This window comes from Atta cephalotes (assembly GCF_000143395.1).
Source record: "Atta cephalotes unplaced genomic scaffold scaffold00087, whole genome shotgun sequence".
Classification (NCBI taxonomy): Eukaryota; Metazoa; Arthropoda; class Insecta; order Hymenoptera; family Formicidae; genus Atta; species Atta cephalotes.
Window position 1 is genome coordinate 401,452 of NW_012130151.1, and position 24,954 is coordinate 426,405.

Below are 24,954 nucleotides of genomic sequence, written 5' to 3' on the forward strand. Positions count from 1 at the left end.
AAGTATGTAAGTAGATTATCAAACTAAATTGAATGTGTATAGCTTTATAATACAAATTATAAACGACGAAAAAAAGCGCGACGACTGACTCGTGGATATTATGAAAGGGCTGTACGATGACAGTGATAAATAAATACTTTAACTCGGAAACGCTCAATTGAGTACTCTCACCTTCTGAAAATCTATACAATAATTATACATGAATCGAATTTTTACACAGTACATTTTATTCTTTAGTATTCTATTTATTTATTATGAGGAACAGTAAAGTCTCCTCATGATATACAATGGACGTGAATGTAAATGTTTATAATAGAGCATGAAAATTTCGAGATTATATTTAAATTTAAAGTAAGTTCTGATGGATGGAGTGCGATGATAATCACTTGTCGCATCGAATTTTTTTTTACGACTATCGCTGATTCGTGATCAAATTACAGTTAGTGTTCTGGTGCAGAATATATGAGAATATAAGAAATAAGAAGGGATTATATGTATATGTACTTTAGACTTTGGTTTGCAGCTCCCAATACGTTCATATCGCGTTATCACGTTGACTTCTCATTACATAGCAAAAACGCAATATTGACGAATATTATCCTAAATAAACTACGATACATGAAATGATCTGCGATTCACTTATTTATGTGGAAATTTGTGGTGAAATCCATTTTGTACAAATTTAACAATCTATATTGCACTTGTTGCATGTATTACACAATCTTGACAGATTTCAAGCTCCTTCTTTGGCGTGCGTGCGATTAAGCAGATAGTCAAGATCGTGAGAGATACGATCTAGCATACCGCTGGTCACGCTATCGCAGCCACCTGTCGTTACCATGATCTCCGGCGTCTTCTCCTCGCCGTCGGGTTGCTTACGCTCACTCGTGTTAGCGATGTCCGGCATGGCGCTCACCACGTGCTCCCGGCTTTTCAGTTCCACGCTTGCCCGCGATGACAGTTCGACGTCGCTTTTCACAGCCAATGTGACATCTGGCATCGCACCTAATCGCGACTCTACTTCGGCACTGCAAAGAACTTTGGCCGAGGACTCGGAGGACACGTTCGCCGTCGGCAGGAAAGTCTTGCCGTCGCCACGATATTTGCCCGATACGTCGCCACGGAAATTGCTGCGTTCATTTACACTGTAGGCCACTACATCATTGGCACAGCAAGAGCTACGTGCGGAAAACGTCGAGTCGACGAACACCTCCTGATATTTTCGCGGACTCGTATTGTAGTTCTCAAGATCGATATTATCTGAATGATCTATTCGGATCTCCGGCAGGAATCTAGTCGTGGGGACGGAAGACTTGGCGTAGACAGACGAAGACTCGGATACAAATTCACGCATATCTATGCTACCCGCGGCGACGCCTCGTGCCTCCCTATACTCGCCGGCGATTGAAGACGACGTCGGGGGAGTTGCTGAATCATTTTCTATCTCAGCGTCAGCTTTCGAGCATACTAATGAATAATATGAATAGTATTAATATTTTGTAAATCAAGCTTTGACGCTTTTTTTACAATAGTTTATAAAAAATAGTTTATAAAAAAAATTCCCTTTGATGTCATAATGCACGTCAATAAGTTCACATCACGATACCTTTAATGGGTTCGGATGTATGTTTGTCATCCAAATTGCGTTTCCATCTGATTCTCCGCAGCATTGATCTGATAATTGTATTCTCGCCATTAATGATATATACGATTATTATACTGAAGCCCTGCGTATCAATAATTAGCGTATCAATAATAGCGAATAATTTTAATATATTTATTATTTATTATCTAACCAATATAAGTATCGTTTGCGAAGAAACTCACCAGAGCGAAAGATAAGGACGCAAATACGTAGTGAAAAATTACAGATGATGAATTTATATAGAAAATAGAGGATGCTTCCATGGCGATGATGCCGCATATGACGATAGCAGCGCGGTGCAATATTCGTATTCTGCGATGGAAAAAAGATTGAAAAACTTATAAAAGAGTCGCCCAATTTTACGAAATATTCTGATGCACCTATGTACCTTGTTTCTATAGCTTCTCTTTTCATCACATTCTCCTCCACTAATGTGTGAACTTTATGGAGCACTCCCATATACAGTAGTATGAATACTAAAAACATCATCGTGGCGCAGCTGACAAATATGTTATAGACACCACTGCCATATATAAGCCACCAGGATTCGTGTCTCCATCCTGTACTCTTATGCGTTAATTCAGTTGCAAATACAGCCAAGATCGGAACACCTAAGAAACAGCGATTGCAAGTGATGCTGACGATACGCATCTCTCTCTAAAACGCTCTATAGGTTTAGGTCATACCAGTTATTACAGCGATCACTGTAGGCTGAAGATGTTGGCTCGGTCGAATTTGCGTGAGCTCGGCATACACTATTAGAGCCTCGGAAATAGGCGCAGACATGCCCACGAGAAGGAATGCCTCTAATCCTATCGCTACGAGCGAGTAAGATGACTGAAACAGGGAGAAATTAGTGAGGATGTTAAATTGGATTAGATTATAATTTGTAAGATTCTCAAATGTGCAGTTATATCCAAAACGAATCTATTTTTTAATCACAATTAAGTTCAAGATTCATATAACAATTTTATAATTTATATAAAATTTACTTCATGATAGAACATTATATTTTTAATAGATTTAAATTATAGAGTTAATATTCTAAATTTTTTTTTTATAACAAAGACATAATTACCTCTGGAAGATTAGTGTGGACGGCGTAAATGAAGATGGCCATTGCGCCTATTAATGCACCGCAGCATTGAAGTTTTAGAAAATTCAGCCAGCTTTTGTGCTTTCTCCAAAAAGTGCCTAGTATCAGGGCAGATAGTAAGCACTGAACAAGGCAACTGCTGCATCCGAATATTATAATGAACGTGGTTTGTTCTGTTTTCGCCAGTACTACCTATAACGAAATTGATGACGATAAAATGTTCTTCGGTCATATGGAAAATTTTGTGTATATAAACTTCATCATACATAAGAATTCTAGGATATGCATTCCATAAGTAATAGAATAACACAGAATGTTAAAACATAGCTTTTCTTAAATGAAGCTATATTTACTTTTATTGCTCGGGTCGTCAAGAAAACAGCTATTGTCCCCGTAGTAGGGCACAAACAATGCGTTACTATATCGCCGGATATCGTGTTTGCTATGCAAATATCGAGATTCCACGATCCAGTGTTATCTATTAGGCCGCATGACGTATTCCAGGAATTTGTCTGATTTTGTAAATGCCGGATTTGCAGATCAACCCATATCTTATTATATTTATCGATACCAAAGGAAGGAACTGCGACGGCGATCACTCGAGAATTAATACGAAACTCTAGGTCCGTGCCATCACTATGATGATAAATATTTTAATATATATTAATAAATATTAATTTAATATAATATATAATTTAATATATATTAATAAATATATTTTAATAAATATTAATTATTATATTTTAAATTGAAAAAATTAATCTTAGGAAAATTTAATTTAATTTTAATTTCTTTATATATATGTATATATATATAAAGATGTATATATATATATATATATATATATATATATATATATATCTTATTTTATTTTATTAATTTTAGTTTCACTAACTTAAATAAATTTTCAAATTCATAAAAACAAGCTTATTCATGCCTTTTGTTCGATTTTTTTAAATAAACTTACTCGAGTTCCTTAATATATGCTGTTGGTATAAAGCGTGACATGTTTTTATATACGATAACAATTCCAGTAAATGTGTTATTAGATTTTATATTACGCTGCTTCTTTTTCCATACTCGTATAGCTACTTTATCTTCATACCAATCAGGATATCTGTCACAAATAAATAATTTATATAAATAATGCGAAAGTTTAAACACAATTTTAAACGTATATAAATAAGTAGAAGGATATATTATTTTGGAAGATCTCTAAAAAGAGAAAATATATTATGTAATAATTATAATAGATATTAATAAAAATAATTACATATAATCGACTGAAGGTATTTGAAGAGAATGCGTTATACTATCTCCACTCTGAGATTGTAATTGCTGAATATCTACAACCATAGATGATAGAGACAGATGTTTATACATATCTTTCAGCTGTTTGGACCAGTGAATTAAATTGCGTTGCGTTAGTTGAAGTGAAACCGATAGTTTCTAAAAACAGATGATGATTTGGAAATTTATAATTTTGTTATAAGTAGGAGAAAAGAGATTAATTTTGAATATAGATTTAAGTAAATATTTTTTGTAAATTTTCTAAGTGAAAACAACTATTATTTTTTTAACAAAACTGTATTACGACTAATGAGATACTTTTCAGCCAACACAATTTTTAAAATAACAGCTTTATGTTTAAAATTAAGCAAAAAACATTATTTGAATCTTACTGAAAATTAAACTTTTTTCCTACATTATCTTTACCTCTTGACTCAGAATCGAATATTCATCGCTCAGTATGCGATTTATTATGTGACTCAAAGCCTCCGCAGAGTTATATGCATCTTGTGGATCGATTCTATGCTGGTATCGTTCGATTTCAGCCAACATACTTATTATACGATCGCCTTCGCCAGGATAAAGTGGCAATGCACGTTTGCGCAAGAGCTCCCAAAAGGCGAGGATCATGTCCGAACTCATGATTTTTTGATAACCCAATGTCAGACTTCGAAACTACAAATTAGATCGATTTCACAACTTATTATTTTGATAATAGATTTGGATCTTTAATTAAGTCAAACTAGTCAACTTTGATCGTTTAATTAAATGCAATTAAAATGCGAACATTTTTACTAATTTCCTGTTTTATTTTATATCACTATTTTCATATCAATATTTATATTAATATAATTTTCATATCAAGTATTTTTAAATTTCCACTGCGTATTCAATAATAAATCGTTAAAAACGTTATTAATAATTAAATATTATAAAATATTGCAATTAATTTAATTCTTATGTTTTCTCTAGTTTGTTCTCTAGTTTGTTTTGTCACAATTTGTATTTATTTCATACATTTTATATTACTCTATTAAAAACAGCCATTTTAATTGATTCTAAATAAGTTCTTTCAATTCCTTACGAGGTTCCTTACAAATCAATTATAAAGTTTGAAAAAAACAAAATATTCACATTGTTATATGGTAAAATCAACGGTTCATATAAGCAGGATGAGAAATCCGGTATTTGCCATTCGGGTGTAGTAGCGTCTTTCATCGAGCACAGTCTGGATACTTGTCGGCCTACAAAATATCGGGGGCATTCTAATAGTGCCTCTGATCCTGGTGCAGTGTCTGGCCATTCCAAACCCCAGGACTGTTCTTTAAAGCATATCGGTATTAACGTTCGATTCATGACTTCAACTCGCACGGACATAGATTTATGCGCTACATTGCAGGTGTAAATCGCCGATTTCTGAAATGCCAAACGGACCTCTGTATCAAATAGATTAATCAAATTTACCTATTAATATTCTTTAATATATTTTTTAATTTTATCACTAAAAGTGTTTCACCCTCTAAAAATAAAAATGGGCGCAAAAAATACATTCATTTTAGTGGCAACAATATATTAAAGGCAACAATATATTAAAGGATAATCAAAAAATTGAATAGGAACACTTTCATGTTTTCCTGTAAGTTAATTTTAATTTTAAAAAAGAGAGAAACTGTTATTTTGAATTCCAACATTTTTTAAATATTGAATAAAGAAATCAGTGTGCACGGCGCTTGTACCTGAATATTAGTGATCTTCAAAATGCTACCCGCTGGATATAGATCCTCCCAAACTGCTCGACCAGGTTCTAATTTGAGCAAAGCGCGATTTTTCGTCCAACCAAAGCCGATCCCAATGTTACGCATATTGGGAGTCATACATGTTAGTTGTATATCGTTGCCCTGCGAACAATCGTCTGGCAGTATTAATACATATCTTTTTGTTTTACATTTTAATTACTTGCATTGAACAAATCTATTTGCGGTTTACTTTTTCTATAGAGGCGCTCATCGGCACCACTTTCACATCCGGCTCATCCCTGACCTCGATGTAGATACTTTTGCATTGCTGCACACCCCAGTCAACTACCTGACACGTGTACTGACCGGCATCGAGTAGGGTCGCCTTCTCGATTGTCAATATTGATGTGTATAAATCCGACCCATCATTCGGCAAGTAAGTAATCCAAATTTCTCTAAAACAGCAAATCGCGATCGGAATAGATAACTCAATCAGCACACAATATTTAAAAAATATTTTTTAAACATTTATTTAATATGTTTACATTAAATGATATTTAAAAAATATTTTTTTAAATATTTTTTAAATATTGTGTGCTGATTGGTAAGCTGAGAAAACCTTGCTTTTTCATAAAGAATGAAATACATGCAAATTATATAATATTTTAATGTTTAACTTTAATTAATTGTTGCTTTACGATATTGTAATAAATTCTGAAATGTCGATAGTTTAGTTACCTGATAGCTTTACTCGTGTTCACTAACATGCCGTCTTTGTACCAAGTAAAATTTATGCTGTAACTTCCTTGAGCAGCGCATGACAAGATGATTTGTTCTCCCAAGTGAACCTCATAATCGTTCACTTGATTAATACGTAGACTCTAAAACGCGATAATTTTTAAAATTTTTTAAATTATGCAGCAATTAATCGCATTCTAAAAAATGTTAATTTTATTAATTGAATTTTAACCATTTTAATTCCAATTCAAATCTCCAACTTTAAAAAAAAAATTAGAAGCAGAGAATTTCTAAATTTCAAATTTTAACGTATTGTATGTATTATATGTATATATTTTTTGTATACGACTTTGATTTATTTTTGTGATAATATTCAAATACGCAATGTTACATCATAAATTGCAATAAATTACCTGTAACTTAAGCGCGGGTTTTTGCTGGAAGGTAAAGTGCGTGGATTCCAATGCAATTTCGCTGAGACGTCGACGTTGTACGAGTCGATTGAGAGATTCGCGAATTTTATCTCCATCGTCGGAATTTCCGAAAAAATGAAAAGTAACTTCGGCCATTGGTCTGTTAAAGGAAACAGTAAAACAGTGACTGAGCACACGAAAGATATTCTTCGCGCGATATAGAGTATATTTTTTTAAATTACTTCTCAAAGTAAAATATATTTTAATTTATTAGGAAGAAAGAGAGAGAGAGAAAGAGAATAATTGATTCAAAATATTATATAATCATCTGAGATCGCAATCCGTTTTATATTTTACGTATAACTATACGTTTTATCCTCGAATGTGTACCTACTCACGTCACGTTCAGGATTTTTAATTCCTCCATGGAAGTGATATTGGAATTCCTCAAGTATTTTGCAAGCTATGAGAAAAGTTTTAATAAATTAAACGAACAAGATATTATCGATTTCGTATAGAGATAGAATAAAATATGAAAGATAGATACAGGAAATAAAAGAGAGTTTTGTTTTTTCTTATATCATATAATATTATCAAATGATTGTATTATACATTTACATTGTTCTTCGACACACCTCAATTGTCGATGTTCATAAAATATAACAAAGATTAGTTTGTTTTCACGACAATTGATAGATATACATTACATACGCTAATTAATATTTTATATCCTACAATCATCGAATAAGTGATTCCGAAAGAAATACCATCTTCGATTGACCATCTTTGTTTTAACAATAACAGATCTGTTTCTCCTCATTTGCCCCTTCCTGCTTTTCATACTCTGCATAGAGCATACTCGAATAGAAATAAGTACTCGTATTTTGGAGGAAGAAGACAGAGGAGAATTCAAAGTATAGAAAGTATTTTCAAACAGTTAAAATATAGCGAGAGCGATCGAATATATCTCGCTTATACATATTTCGATATAAAATGTCCATTATCAGCAGCCTCACTGGTGAGACACACAGGACACATTGCTTGCCGAGTTAAAACTCCCTTCTTCATCCTTTGCGTGAAATATCTTCCTCGATGCAGGAATCTCAGCAAAATACTTCGGCTTGTGAAAGACCGGCCATGAAATCTGGTCCTTTAGTTTCAGCTCTCAAGGACGAGTTTTGGTACTTCACTTCGGCAGCTTTAGAAAATATGACTTGTCGCCGCTTATTAGAGCGCACGACAGATCCGTGCTTCCTGGACACAAGTGCAGTCGTATCGTCTCCTGGGACACGCTTAACACTTCGATTCCAATCTCCCGGCAATAAGCCTCGAGTAGTGTCATCTGAAGGTGACTGGCCGCATCCATCTCAATGTCGAAGGGCACTAGGCAAATGCTCCCTCGGCTGTTGCATCCTCTGGAGGCCAGTTCTCGAAGGGTCGGCAGCATACCGCACGTGATGGTTTGAGGTGTACCATAGCAGCGAGGCGCCTCGCACCACGATGATTTCCCGCTGTAAGTCATCCTCGATCAATCATTTGCGCATCGCTTTATTATTATGTAAGCATGACAGTGTAGAGAATACTTGGAATTGTCACAACAAGTTTTATGAATCTCTATGATGTGTTAATTTGTACATACGCTCATACGTGGAAGACGGTAAAGCATTCCAAGACATTCATAACTTTTAAATTACTTCGGCAATTGCTAAGACAATTTTTATATAATGTCAAGGATATATAAAAGTTCAAGATTAATTCTTTAAGTTTTAGATAACATCAGATAGTGATTTGCAAAGTCAAAAGATAAGAAATCTACTCCTTTTAAGAATTATATCTCCGATAAAATAATTTCTGCGAAATCAAAGATACGGAAATGTGCTGTGAAACTATAATTTGTCAGAACAAAGATCGGAGATAAGTCAAAATTACCTCGTCGTGACTAAGTATTTCTTTATCACTGCTGAGAGAGAACCATGGCAATCATGCTACTCCTCATTCGAGTGTTGTGTGTAAGCCACGTGGAAATCCCATGCAACGAGATCTTTTTTTTGTATAATAATAACTACCTATCGGTCATTGTGGTCTGTGCGTGATAGGACTGTGGTTCCTGGCAGCGAGTCATATCGGTCGGTATCTCTTCTTGCTTTCTGTTTGGCGGTTTAATCCTCAATGAGCCTCTCTTGCACACTTCACTGAATGTGGGAATCTTCGTGGACTCGATAAAGTTCGTCGAACGAATTTTTAGCGTTGTTTTACAGCCGAGCTCTCGTCAACCACTGAATCACTTCTTGCAGTTTTCTCTTTTTCTCCGCTTTCACTAAATTTCCTTACGCAAACTCGTGCAACACTCGCGTAATGTTCTCATACAAGAGCTCTCGGGTAAGCTCTCGTCTGTTCTGACTACGACGTATGACCTGGCAAGTGTGGTGCGCACGGCTTTTATAAAGACCGTCTACCTCCCAGCTACCAGCACTACCTCGTCATTGTCATTCGGGCCGTCCCCTCCACGGTTTCATGGATATTCCATCGCGCCGGTCGCTCATGGCCGGGTATGTACATAACGGGGCTTTTTATCGATATATATACACACCCACGGTGAAATACCGGGAAACCCGAGGAAAAATGTCTGATAAAGAAACGCTAATTGAGTTAGATCCGCTGTATCGAAATTTCGGAGAGAGTAGAATAACACTTTCCTAGAACATAAGCTCTCTGAGAACAGAAAAAAAATTAAGGGAATTAACAAAAAACGAAAACAAATTATAAAAACGAATAATAAAATTAACCAATTGAGTAATAATAAATTGTAAAATTTATATGAATAATTGCAGAAAGGAAAAAAATAACATACACAGACATTAAAACGGAATATCAAAAATAAAAATTTGATTGAATAAAGAATAATTTTATTTGGCAAGAAATTCCGAGATAATTAATTATGATATATCAAAAATATCATACAATGTTGACATTGAATGTGCTGATTCGTAAAGTCTCATATGCATGATTTATTTTTTAAAACTACTGGAATGTTATATTATTTGCATACAGATCGATAAATAATTATGTAGTTTCGTTCTTTATACATGTTGTGTATGTTTAAGGTTTGTCGAAACGTCAGTTGAACGTAAGGTCAAGGTAAAATTATAAAAACATAAGCTTTCGTGTTTTCGTATTTTCCTACATAATTGTTATTGTTTCGATTATAAGTAAGATATGATAAGTAAGATATTATATAAATTATTTAAGTAAACATAAAAACATAGATAGTTAAATCTAAATTTCCCGTTTTACTTCGTATTTATTGCGACTTTTTGAAACTTGCACTGTTAATGCCGACCAATGAATAATCGAAACAAAACAAAATTTTGATTATTATTGATTATTATTGATTTTTGATTTATTATTGGTTCTCATATTAAGAACTGTGTAAAAAATTAATGTTGCTTTTTTACTTTCATAAATTTGTAATTTATTAATATTTGTAATAATAAAAAAATCAGTGTTGATTTCAACGCAATAAATATGTATTAATGATCATTTTATATGTATATTTTATATGTATTTTATATGTATATCAATGAAAAATTATCCAGTAATTTAAGCAGATTTGAAAGCTTACACTTATTGATTATACTTCGTGTTAAACTTTTAATAGGATAAAAAATTCAATGGAATCTACCGAGAACTAGTTGTGTTAGAAAACATAATTACTTAGTAACAGAGCAAACAATTTCCATCGACGATGAGAAACAGCGTTCAGGTCGAGGTGACGCTTTACATCATTTTATATTATCTAGCGATCTCATCATTACATCCTTCTTCGATCTTTGACACGTGTGTTGTTCGCACAGAAAAAAAATTAATTAGATGGTACAGCAACTATAATTTACTACGCGAATTCAACATCGACAGTTAAGAAGATTTGATGGTTTAACAAATCACTGATGTTATTCAGCTGTCAACTTTGTTATTTTAACATAGAAAATTGACTGTCTATATATTATGACTGTAGATTTGCTGAATCAATGAAGTTTTCAGCTGTGTTTTTTTCTGTGTGTAAATCGTCATGATATCGTGTCTAACGAAGTTCATCGAGAGAATTGAAAAGTTCACTGCAAGAGCAACCAAAGTCTAAAGAAAAGAAGTTTTAAAGAAAATACAGGACACTTTTAATACACTTTCGAAATTTAATTGTTAAAATAATTTCGAATTACTTTGTATATGCACTTGAAAAAGAGTTATGAGCATGACTTGTAAAAACTCGTACGTTTTGCAGATATTTAATATCAATATCTTGTTTCATCATCCATAAACATATCTGACGAGGAACAACGCCACGTTGACTGACCGTTGCGATTATTTCGGTCAATAAACTTTATTTTGATAGATCCACAGTACCAAGCGTACTACTCTCAATCGATTATACGTATTCGCATTATATTAATAATAGTATAGTATAGTATATGCACTTTGTGAAGATGATGCAACTCACATGGATGCTTTATTCCATCATATTTCATCATCCATTTAATTTTTACGATAACGAAGGATTAACAAAATCCATCTGGCGAAGTATACATCGATCGGGAAACTTTCTGATAAACGTCACATGGCGCTATTAATATTGTGACGTAAAATTCTACATTGTCGTCTAAAAAAACTATATATAACGTAATTCAGAATAAAATAAAACTTTCAAATAGTAAAGTTATAAACGTATAAAATGATAGTAGAATAGTGAAGTATCGAAATTACTAAAAAGATATCAATTTTATTGTTCGTATTTCTTTTTAAAGTGCTTAATAATTAACGCTTTTAAAGTTATTACATTAGTAATATGTTCTTTTATAAAATCTTGAATATACTATAAATCTTAAATAAACTAAAATGTAAATAAATAACTATTGTTATATATGATTATTTACGTGATAATCTTTTAAGCCTATTTTTCAAGATTTTATAAAAAAACATATTATTAATGTAATAACTTTAAAAGTTAATTATAAAGCACTTCAAAAAGAAACAGAAAATTACAACAAAAAGTTGATATAAAAAAGAATGGGAGATATATAATCAAACACTGAATGTAGTGTTCTATTATGTAATAATAATTCCAGAGAAATGGTTATATGAATTCTGCGCTTGCCTCTATTTTGGTCGTGTAAAGATCGCAAAAACTGAAGGTTTACTCTTGTAATCATTTATTGCATCGGTCATCCTTTTTGTGTTAACATAATTGAGCTGCTAATATTGCCATAAAAAAGAAAGAAACAGAATGAATAATGCATATTGCGCAATAGACGCGGTGATATAACAAGATTATAACGAAGATTACATCAGTTCAGAAAATGTTTTTGTAATTAATTTGGAAAAATAATATTTGCATAATAATATAATTTATTAAAAGAAATTATTCTTAAAAGTTAATAAATTATCCTATAGTGCATAGCAGTATTATATAAATGACATTTCAATCATTCTAGAACTAATATTTACAATAAAATGCAAAATATTTTTTAATTCTAAATTGTTTCCCTGATAATTTTTAGATTTTTATTCTGAGAAGACAATTTTTTTAAAAAGATAATTTAAAATGAAGTCATTCTCAAAGATTCTAAAAATATTTTCCGATTGAAATTATATAATTGACCACGAAGTATTAAAATCGTTCTTATAAAATATTATAACTAAAATCGTTATAATGGATTGCTAAACTTACCTATTTTTTATTACGAAATGAAATGTCAATTAAAAATTTCACAAGTGATTTTTTTTTCATATCTCTAGGTGATAAATGCGATATATTTTATAAGTGAAGGACTGAGGAGAAATCCCAAAATATCTTGGACACACGTTACTGTTTTTTAATAGAATATCTTTCTTCAAACAAGATATAACTTGAACTATTTTTGTGATTATAGGAGCATTCTGCTATCGTTTATAGCTTTTCCTCATTGCTCCTGTAAGTTACGAATGCTATTTGCGCAAATGCAAATTTCTCTGGGGAATAACTGCAACGTCGACACAACTGCATACTTATTGAAACAAAATAAGATATTCATGTTTAACACGAAATATTTTGAAAATACTTTTTTATTATCTTCTCATAATGCTATCAATGCTTTATGATATAAAATTTTCAGAAGATGCAGAAGTTTTTGAAATAAATGACGGACAAAATATTTTCTATATTCAAGATCTTCAAGTTAGACACAACTTAACTAGTTAATAATCTTATCGCGGACGTGAAGTGAACCATATCGTTATTGCGATATATCTCTGAAAAATATCGCTTATCGTTATATGTCTTGAAAGATAATCGGTGTCGTTATTGAAAAACGGTAGTAAGTAATGTTTTTTCTTTTCTAATCTTTGATTTTGTAAAACTGATTTGATTTCTAAATATATTTTTAATAATTTTCCTCGGAAGTTATACATGATACATTATATGAACGATCGATAATGCATTTTTTTCAGGTTTCGAAAATTATCAGAAGAAATATGTGTTTGAAGATGTTGCTTTTTACACGAAAATTTTCAAAGAGCACAAAGGAAGTATGGGAAAGATTCCTGCGTAATAGTCATAGAACATCGCTTAAAAGATTTATCCAGAATCATCGCGACGTGACAAATGTGATCTTAAAAAACACTGAAATGACTCGCAATCATCTGACTCCGGAACTAAAATTATTCCTACTAACAGAGAATTGTCCTTTATATCACGAGCCATTCATTGATAAATATACAAATGGAATATTTGATTCCTTGACCAGAAATGTATTCCAAGATCCATTTTGGTCTATTTATTGGCCTGGAGGCCAAGTACTTGCGAGATTCATTCTGGATGAAAAGGAAAGAATTTTAGGCAGCATGACACAAAATGTGAAAAAAGATACAATAAGAATACTGGATTTGGGTGCGGGATGCGGCGCTGCGGCAATAGCTGCAAAATTAATGAATGAAACGTGCAAAATTGTTGCAAATGACATCAGTAAAGGTTAGTATGTATAATACGAATAATACGATTATTAATTTAAATGAAAATATGTGGCTATAAGACTGTTCTATTCTTGAACAAATTAAAAAATTGATATTAAAAATGCATTCTTAATATACACAAATATAAATTTTATTATAAATAACTATAATAATTATTATAAAAAACTCTATAATTAAATTTATAAATCTCTTCTTAAATATAAAATATAATCTTATCTTAAGATTGCAATTAATGAGATGGCCTCTAGATTTCTCTTAATTAATTATTTAAAATAATTATAACTTGTTATATTTATTCAAGAAATGTAATTTTTTGTTATTTAAAAAATGTAAAAATAAAGTCATAAATTTGAGACTCTCTGTATTCAATACGCTCGACACGCTACATACGCTCGACGTTTAATTATAATGCCCTTGACTGATAACAACTGATAACACAATAGAGATAGAATACATACGAAAAAAATGGCAAATGTGAAAATGTTCCAATAAGATAAATTTATTAATCTGAAAAAATGTAAAATCGAGATATCTAAGAGTCATCGATGTTGCAATTCTTATGATATTATAGTAAATGTAATAATCATATGTTTCAATGATATAATTGATATAGCATATTTCAATTTTTCAAAATTCTGTAGATAGAATAAATATAACTATCTTAATTTTAAAATAATTAATAAAAAAAAGTAAATTATTTCTGGAAAAAATATTACATAATAAATAGATGTTTAATTGGTTAATAATCATACAAAGTTGCAAAAGATTGTACAACAATTCGTAAACCTTTCAAGATAAATATCGTGTTACACATAACGTAACAATATTGCGTTTGCTTGATATTGCGTTTGCTTGATTCCTCGAAATGACGAAAAATGTGTCGAATTTTCGAAGAGAACTTTCGTTTCGAATAATGTTCTTCGAACATCAGAATTCGAAGAAGGAGAGAAAGAGGATCCGTGTTGTTCGAGGAATGGTTCGTCGCAATTACGACTCAGGCCAAGACTAAGAGAGCAAAGAAACACATGCCAATGGCGTAATATTAAATGGATTACTTTACAAAGACCTTGTTAATTAATAGTCTTTAAACAAAGCGTTTCTTTGTTTTACAGCAGAAAAAAAGTACAATGGAATGTCGAATTTGAACTTCCTGTATATTTATATCAAATTTTTTTAAATATCTATAAAGCTCCTATGAAATTTTCTTCTTTTCTGGGAAAAGGGCCTTTGAAGAATTCTCTCGTAACGGAATTTCCCAAGTACTTTGTAACGATTGTGTCTCGCGAGTTACACCATTGAGGCGAGGAATGTCAACAGCTAAGAGGAAAACGCATGATTAAAGATCCAAAGGAAGACTCAAAAGATTTCCTTTGACGTCACTCGTATCTGTATGAGTTTATCTATCAATGAATAGATGTATATACATTAACACAGATAATTGGCTTGAATCCATACGCAGATAAGACCGGATTCCATGGGCATGATTTAAAAAAAAACATCCGAATGTATCCGCCCGTTTCGTCGTCCGCGTGCCTGTCGTGCCTTTGCATCGTATTGCACGAGGAAAACAATGCTGATAGTAATTGATACTAACTGTCGCGTTTCATATTGCGCACAATACGTAGAATTAATGCCCTCGAGAGCACTTCTATCAATGATTAATTCGCGCTGGAGATCCTCCCTTATGACGTATGTTTCTTCGCTGATTGAGCTTCCGTAGATTATCACGAAAGTCACTGATACGTTATTTCTTGACGCAATTATTGCGCATTAGAAAAAGCAGAATAACTCACATAACGTCTGCAAATCTGGCGATATTTTGATATTTTATTTTATCAATAGTATTGTTTCCATTTTTGTATTCTTTCAGAGAGTTCAGAATTAAAATCAAAATTGCTAATTAAATAATAATTTGAAATCTTATATGATATAATTGATATGCTATTTCAAATAAAAAAGTTACGTTGTGCCTTGAGAATCGACCAGGTGAAGGAATTAGAATGTGGGACACAGAGTGGACTTCCCCAGATTTTACATAGGTATAAAGAGGAAGGAATTTTACCTTTCGTGCGTCAAAGAAAGGCTGCCAATTCACACTATTGCATTTGTATAGCATACTAACCAATAAATTTTACTTTCTAATAGATCAACGAAAATTTGAATATTATTCACTCATTGAAAATAGAATCGAAATAAATTTTCGATATAATTATTGAGAAAGTGCAATACTGAGATTACTGAGTATAATATTGCATCATAAATCATATTAATCTAATTTTAATTGAATACGTATTTTGGAATCCAATCTGATAAAAGAAAGAATATAAATCATAGAAATCATTGCATTAAAAATGTTTTCTATTAAATTTTCATTTCATAGAAAACGAAGAAAAAGCTTTCAGTGGAAATGTATATCACGATTTCCGATATCACATTCGTTTCTCATGAACTTTAAAATTCACAGAATGTAATTATTTCGTTGCTGGCATAGTATTTTATAATATTAATTTAGCATGCTTTTGGCTTGAATCGATAGGTGTCAAGGACGTCATATATACTACGTCATATATACTATAAAGACATATGTGGTCTCCGTTCCAAACTATTTATGAACAAATCAATTGACGCAAGTGACAAAAACTCAGTGACATAATATGACAGATATTGATATCAATGTCCAGGAATTTTACTTTCTCTTGATTATCTTCGGAGTGCCATTCAACTGCAATGATAAAGATAGTTCAATGATCTTATCTTTGTATATTATCGAGTAAATTATTTTTTTTAGATAATGTACAATAAATAATCTTATGGATTCTATTTGTCTTAATTACTTTGATTATGAGCATGTAAGATTGCTTTTCAACAAAAAATAATAAATGTTAAATTCATAATTTTTTAAAGCAATTAATACAAGCTCTCAAATTATCAAATAAATGGAAATAGTTTCTATGAATATCTGTTGATGATTAAATCAAAATATGTTTTCAACAATACATTATTAATTTTTATATATAAAATAAAAACATAAAAAATACATAATAATTTTTAATGACAACTATCAGTCAATGATTTCTAAAAACTATTTTCATATTTTTGAAGACTCTGTTAAAACTACTCTGTTAAATAATTAAGTAAATAGCAATTTCTATAACAAGTGTAAAAACGTGAGTGATATTCATAAGAAATCTATTTATAGAGTATATGACTCAGAGTTAGTTATACGATAATGATAACTCTATGCATGATACGGTCAATTACCTATGAAAGAATGTTTTTTTATTATATCGCAAAATGGGTGTAACATTAATGATGTTTTGTTAAATAATTAAATAATTAAGAAAAAAACTATTAATATAATTTAAAAAGTTATTAAAATATAGATATAACATCTAAAAAATATATAATCAGAGTATCAAGATTGAACAAAACATATATGCAATATTAATTGCCATTGATTCTCGATTGGTAATAAAATTTTCAATCTTCGTTCATAAAAAGAGTTTTCGAACTTCATACAAATTTATTTATTGCTCCGAATTATATAAAAATAAAAAAAATTTTTACATTCCTGTGAAAGTTTTAATTACGAGTTGTTATCATCATGGAAGTTGAATTCTATTTTATTTTTTACAAATTTTTAAATTTATCTATCAGAATTCACAATCAAAAAATTAATTGTGCCAACATTGTTGGTGCACAGGTAACAGGATCAAAACAGGATTTTTAATTTTGCGATATTGTATTAAATATTTTTTGTAAAATATTAAAATCATTGAAATTAAATTATCAATATACTGAGATTTATTAATATCTAATAAAATGTAAAACATATGTTAAAAACTAATAAAATAGAATATATTCCTTTGATTTCAGTCGCCTGCATAGCTATTGCGATGAATGCAATATTAAACAATGTGGACATTGAAGTGTTGTGTGAAAACTTGTTACAAAAACCATTAGAAAATTCATACGACGTGATTTTTGTAGGTGATTTATTATATGACGAAGAAATAGCGAACACTTTAGTGACTTGGTTGGGAGACGCACGTGAACGAGGTGCACAAATTTATCTAGGAGATCCAGGAAGGCACGGATTAAATGAAACTTTCAGAAAACGACTGAAATTGATTCGACGATATTCCTTGCTTGAAAATATCAAGAAGGAAAATCACGGTTACGATATGGCCATTGTGTGGGAATTTAATCAAACTTGAACAACTCTGAAATTATATTCAGGATAAGAAACATTCTAAAGTTCGTCAAAGTTATTTTAATAAAAGAATTTCAACTTTTCTTAATTAAATAATATTTAGCATAGGTTCAAAATATACCATCATAAAATAAATTATTTATTTTTCATTAAATATTTGTCTTGGCCTTGAAATAACCTTCAAAATCTTATAAAAAATCTTATACAATTGAAAATTTCTTATGAACAATCATTTTAATCATTTTATAAACACGTATGTTATAAGTTAATTTTTAGATAATATGCTCATATTATTTTACTCTGACGCACATTCGAATATTTCTGCATTGTTACAAAATAAACTTTAAATTGGATTTAAATCGCAATAAATTGACCGCTTCTTCACTTATATGGATTATATTGTAAGTAATGTGTTTGTTCGGACGTCAGCATAAATTGACGCAAATGTACCAAAATCATTACGACATATAATTGTCATATAGTTGCGTATATAACAATCGCAAATTGATATATACCACTCATCACAGCGATGCTGTGTCCGTGCTTACGTTAAACCACGACATAAATGCTTCATACGGAGAATTCTTTGTAATATTTCCAACAATTTTCGAAACTATTCGCGCACGCACGTGCTATTTTAAGAACAGAAAATCCTATTTCATTATATAATCCATTTATGCATATCTTGTTTTCATATAAACTCTCGCAAGTACATGCGTCAAACCGTACGTGATTATTCTTATATTTTTCATATTTTTATCGCAAATATTTTACGAAGCGTGTCATCTCATCGAACAAAATCTATATTATTTTAGGAAACGATTGTTAGGTAGTTCAAACATTTTTCTTAACAAAAAAAACCAATAAAAAACAATAACAAACCGAATGCAACATATTTCTGATTCTCCTTCACTTACCTGCTTGCTAACAAATGATTCCATACTTCCGTGTTGCGATATCAGACCCGTGCGGAGAGACGTAACGTTCGACAACTTGATTCTGCATTCATACCTTGATCGATCTATGAATACAAAGTCCATGTGTTACATAGGATGTTTCAAGTTTGTCGCATTTTCTTTCAATTACAAATTCTTTGCTCTCTTAATTTCGAATATATTTAAGCTCAATCAAAATGAGAAAATGATAATGCTTTAATTAGACGTACAACTTCAGATAATAACTATTATAACTATTATAACTATCAGATAACTAATATTAAGTAAAATCCTTTTTTCATTTATATTAAGTAAAGTTCTCTTTTTCATTTCGATAAATTTATTTTTAATATACTTTAAAATACTTAAGCTTAATTATAAAGCTATTTAATATTATATATTAAATAAGATTGTTTAAGGAAAATCTAGTCAACATTGAGTAGAAAATCCAGAGCTAAAAGAATCTATGCTACAAAGATTTGCAATATATAAAAACTATATAAAGAATATATAAAAAGAAAAACGTATTGTTTTGCAATAAATAATTAGATGTATAAAACATTAAAACTTACTGTTGTATATCTTCGTGCCATCTTTACAAGTACACGGCTGCTCTTGCTCGTTGACAGGACACTGCAGTATGCAATTCTCCAAAGCGCATTCTGTAAAATGATATATAACTAATCAATTCTGAAATTTCAAAGATTTTTATGTTCTCATACACTTCATTTGTACTTTATTTAGTCTTCTCGTTAACACATGAAGAATATAATATGAATAGGCTCTTGGAACATAAATTCAAACATATACTAAAAAAAAGAGAACTATTAGAGCGCTAGTTATGATTTGTGTGACTGGGATTGATGAAGCAATTAAACATATAAAACAATTAAAACGGATTAAATAACAAATCTAATTGAATCGTAATCAAACAGTAAAACATTACCAGTGTCTGATGTATCTAAAAGACGAGTTTCGCAATTGTGTCCAACGTAATCATCCGGACAATCGCAGTGCATTGCTTCTGCTCCAGTTTGTCTACAATAAACAAATAATTATTCATTCAATAAGTTACCTCAGGAAAAATTTTAATTACTCTTACTATATTAAATATTATATATAATTTATTTATTATAATTCATATTTTTATAAAATATTTTTATTTTACAATTTCATATATAATATTCTATAATTCTTTATATTATTATGCAAATTAAAAGCTTTCGCTTTCTATAAAAAAAAAATTAAGCTGTTTAATTATGCGATAATGTAAATGAACTAAAAAATAATGGCATATTTAATATCGCAATAAATATTTAATTAATAAATAAATTAAAAATTAATAATAAATAAATATTTAATTAATTAATAAAATATTTATACAAATGTTTAAATATTAATTCTATTATACATTATAAAGATATTTGTATAAAGTTCGTTTTACATAAATATGAGATTTTTTATGTTTATAAATAAATATTTTTTACTACTTGCATAAAAATAATCCTTTTTAAATATATTGTTGTACTGTGATAAGTATACCTGCATGTAGCTTCATTTTGACAAACTGGAATATTTTCATCGTTAAAACACAATGGACCTTCGTTGCAGCTCCTTCCATTGAAACCATCGAAACAATCGCACCAGAAAGACCTGCAAAAGAAAAAAACATAATACAAGAAAACTCTGTGTTTTTACAATGAATAAATCGTGAAAAATTATGATTCATAGCAGGAAGACTTGTAATTCTACAGCAATTTTTTTTTGTAAATATTTAATTTCTTGTGTATTTATCTTTGAAGGTATAAGTTTCTAGAAGTTTTTGCTGTGAATTTTAAGGATAGCGATAGTTTACTAATAGCGAATTAAAAAGTTTATATTAAAAATTTATATTCTTTAAAAAAAATGATTTTTTCCTTATATTTGTTAATAAAAGAAATATTAAATAATTTGTTTTAGATTTCCATCATTTCTATTTATTATTAAATATTTATTATTAAATTTTATTATTAAATAATAAAATATTCTTTTTACAATTAAAAATATAATTAAAATAAAATAACTTTTACAAAAAGTTTAAAATTATTTGAAAATTATTTTAGATGAATAATTGCAAAAATTGTATTTTCAGTTTTCTCAAGGAAAGTACATTATATGTACATTATACATTTACATTTTAGCCAATTTATTTTGAGCTTTTTTAATTAATGAAATTTCTAAAATAATCTTCTATTGTGACTATATTCTCATATATTAAATAAAAAATTGTTTTCCAACTACAATACACATGCGAATACGCCTTGTAAGTTTAAATAATAATAATATAAATATAATATTAATATACAAATAATATACATATTTATAAAAGAGGATAAATATCGCAAAAACGAATATAATTTCAGATACAATAAAATTAATAGTATAACAAAAATAAATAATTATAAAAAGGTAAAACGCAAATAATGTACAATTATAATTTAAAAAACTATATATAATACATAAATATACAAATGAAAAATATATAAATAAAATAATATTCAAATATATAAATGATAAACGAATAACTCTCGATTGTTTATTTTTTAATTTATTAAAAATTAATATTACTTATTTTTATCTACAATAGATGCAAATATGCAGCATGAAATGTCAGAATAATATATTTTGATGTATAATAATTAATAACTTACGTGTAATCTGTAGAGACGAGACAGTTACCAGCGAAGGAGCAGTCGCGTATGGTGCAAGACTCGGGATTTGGATGTTCTTCAGTCATTTCGTAAGTCACATTGAATCCATATACGTCGAGCAGATCATTCAATACCCTTACGTGATTACCTTCGAGTCGATCGAGCTCGAATTCGACTACCAAAAACGGCCTGAACGTTCTCAAACGTTGATACTCGAAGACATTACCCTCGGTTACCTCCTTAACTAGGGCCGCACCAAAGTTCATGGTCTCGGACTCATAGTATGCGTATTCAGTGAAGCGGAGCCCCTTGTAGACATAGAGCTGCGTCAGGTAGACGACGATAGAACTGTTGGTCGACGGGATGTCGGACACGTCAATTACCCAACGACACTTGATTGGAATCGGAAAGGGTCCGGGGAAATTCGGCGTGTGTATGACGCCTCTAGGACCTGCTAAATGACTACCGCAGAACGAGTCAAAGTTCATGATGACATCCGGCAAATTGAAGCAGAAGAGACACAGAAGAAAAACACTTGACACAGTAATCTTCATCTTCATTTTTCAAATCTATAGAAAAAGAAAAATATCAAAATTAATATTAATCAATTAGTAAAATTAATTGATACATTAGAAAAGATTATAGATTTATATTTTGAGTTCTTAAGAGCTTTAAAAAAGGCTGCAAGCCAAAACTGCTATGAATATTTTGCATTTATGAATATTTCATGCATTTATATTTGGTGCAGTAAAGAGAATATCGTGTGCATACGATATTCTTCAGTTTAGTTTCACCAATGTGACATTTAACATTATTCTTAGTTTAATTTACTTTTAATTTTTTTCTCATTTTAAGAATTAGAGAAAAACGTAAATAGTAAATTAAACCGAGATTATATATATAAAGTTAATCATTGGAACTGAAACTAATTTTTAAAACTGGAAAAAGATGAGTTAATTGAACCAAGATTAAAATTAAATTACATTGTGATAGAAACGGGCATTAAACTCGGTTCTCCACTAATCTTTTTTTAATTTTAAGAATTAAAAAACGAAGAGTAAATTAAAGTTAATCGAGATTAAAGTTAATTTTACATTGGTGGAACTAGATCTTAAATTTCGTATTTGTAATATTTTTAAAAACTCATATATATTGTATAACTTATAAATATGTTTACAATATTTAGATAATTTCTTGGTGAATAAAAAATAAACAGAAATAATTGGCATAGAATTGTGTGCGCGCGCGCGTATATAATATAAACTTATTATAACATTCATGAAAATTTGTAATTCACGATATTCTTAAAAAATTTTTTGTTAAATGAAATTTGTAGCAGAAATCAATTTGTTTCGAAATATGTAGTGAATTGGCTATGATGACCTAGATGATGTCCGCGTAAACACGTTGGCGATGCGACATCTTCCTCACCTTAACTACGGCTCGAGCGGGGCGTTATCGCGACACTTCTAAGTGAACGATCGCCCGAATTTTTCTTTAATTTTGTTCAATCGGTTATCATTCGCTGGGTTTCTGTCCACCTCGACGATTTCCCAGCATGATGATATCAATATCCCCTCGCGCAGGAATCAGGGATGTTGCGCTCGGTCAGGCTTACCCGCGAACCGAATACCGCGCAAAAGCGCGAATCTTGGGGGGATGTCCAACGCATCACGAATTTCTCGATCTCGACTACATCATGGACTATAATCGAGAGATTTGCGAGGAAAGCGATTCACTGGACAATTTCGATGAAAGGATCGACGATAAGAATGATGAGATGAGCGAACGAACGGTAGATACACTTTGATATACCTCGACACGACCTTGTGCTCTGATACTGATTACTGATCTTCCTTGCCCACCCTCTCTTATCACAGATGCGCGACGTCGCGCGATCTGTCGGGCTGCTATAGGGCTGTTGGCGCTGGTCCATCCCCCTCTCCTCCATCCCCCAATCAACCCTAATCTGTCCGTGCGCATCCATCCCACATAGATTAAACCGTGGCCTACATGTGTATCGACGCGGAAGTATTGGTCAAATTGTCAAAATTCGATTGGGGTTCAAGTTCAGTATGAAAATCTTGACGCTGTCAAATATAAATTAACCGATGTCAAAAGTTGCGATTTCAATTGGCCGCGTTCAATAGAATATTTATTTTCGAACTGTTTGAGGTTTTTTTCGCATTGGCTGAATTGTATAACTTAAATTTTAAGTTATACAGTTAAGATTTAAAGGAATATCTTATCTCAGCGAAGAAAACTTTCAACAGTTGCGAGATAAATTTCGATTGACGCGGTCAATGTAGAGATCACGGCTTGACATCGGATCTAATTAATACCGAAAGCATGATTTTCCAAAGTGAATTAGAAATTTTCTTATTTTTACGATCCTAGCTTTCTTCGATCCTTTAATTAGATCTGTTCTTTATCGATGACTTTCTGAATTATATTTGCTTCATCTTAATTTATTCAATCCAAGTCTTAGCGCTGCCAATTATGAAATAATATAGGCTGTGTTCCAAGTTTATAGCGCTGAAAATCTATAGTTTACATTATGTATATATTCTTAGCATTGACAGTAATTTTAGAATACAGATGTAGACAACTTCTGAAACTTCTGACACGATTGCGATACTTGCGATCTAATTAATATCAAAAGCGTGATCTTCTAAAATGGAGATTAAATGTGTTTTTATTTTTATAATCTTATCTTTTTTCGATTCCTTAATTTCTGTTGATTCATTTTGAATCTATAAAGTCGATTTTGGAAAATAGTTTTTAAAGAATATTAAATTTAATTCTTGACACAGATATTTTATAGGAGAGATATTATATAAATAAAAGATCGTATATAATAAAATTATGAGACTTTAATCTTTTTAATAATTTTATCCCTAAATATTCCAATTATACATGTACAATTCTATGTCTTATTTCTATTCATTATGCAAAGTAGGAGATTAAAAGAAAAGTTTTGTAGGAACAATAGATAACTCGAAACTGAAAAGATCGTATATCAATTGATTCATCGTTAGCCGCATAAAAAGTATATCAATAATGGTTAACTAGTGCCATAAGATACGAAATGCGATAGAAATTAATTTTGAAAATTCACTCGGGATATAGAGCTCGTGTAAATTACGTAAGTCCAAACGAACGCATACGCGAGAGAAACAAAAACATTGTAAATTCA

At 30.7% G+C, this 24,954-nt stretch overlaps 2 protein-coding genes across 2 annotated transcripts; both read right to left on the reverse strand.

The window, feature by feature from the left end:
• Window positions 1-733: 733 nt before the first annotated feature.
• LOC105624747 lies at window positions 734-22,312 on the reverse strand. The gene is made up of 21 exons (XM_012206101.1): window positions 21,759-22,312; window positions 20,611-20,721; window positions 20,015-20,106; window positions 19,641-19,730; window positions 19,051-19,154; window positions 7,317-7,381; window positions 6,919-7,078; window positions 6,506-6,648; window positions 6,018-6,222; window positions 5,768-5,929; window positions 5,166-5,447; window positions 4,458-4,706; window positions 4,015-4,190; window positions 3,709-3,858; window positions 3,095-3,377; window positions 2,724-2,933; window positions 2,332-2,482; window positions 2,034-2,256; window positions 1,828-1,957; window positions 1,607-1,727; window positions 734-1,467 (listed from the first exon to the last, which is right to left on the reverse strand). Exons 1-21 carry the CDS (start codon window positions 22,310-22,312, stop codon window positions 734-736), a joined length of 4,395 nt encoding a protein of 1,464 aa, XP_012061491.1.
• On the reverse strand, window positions 8,105-9,040 carry LOC105624746. Its single transcript, XM_012206100.1, has 2 exons — window positions 8,985-9,040; window positions 8,105-8,429 (listed from the first exon to the last, which is right to left on the reverse strand). The coding sequence occupies exons 1-2, from the start codon at window positions 9,038-9,040 to the stop codon at window positions 8,105-8,107; spliced, it is 381 nt and encodes a 126-aa protein (XP_012061490.1).
• Window positions 22,313-24,954: the final 2,642 nt, after the last annotated feature.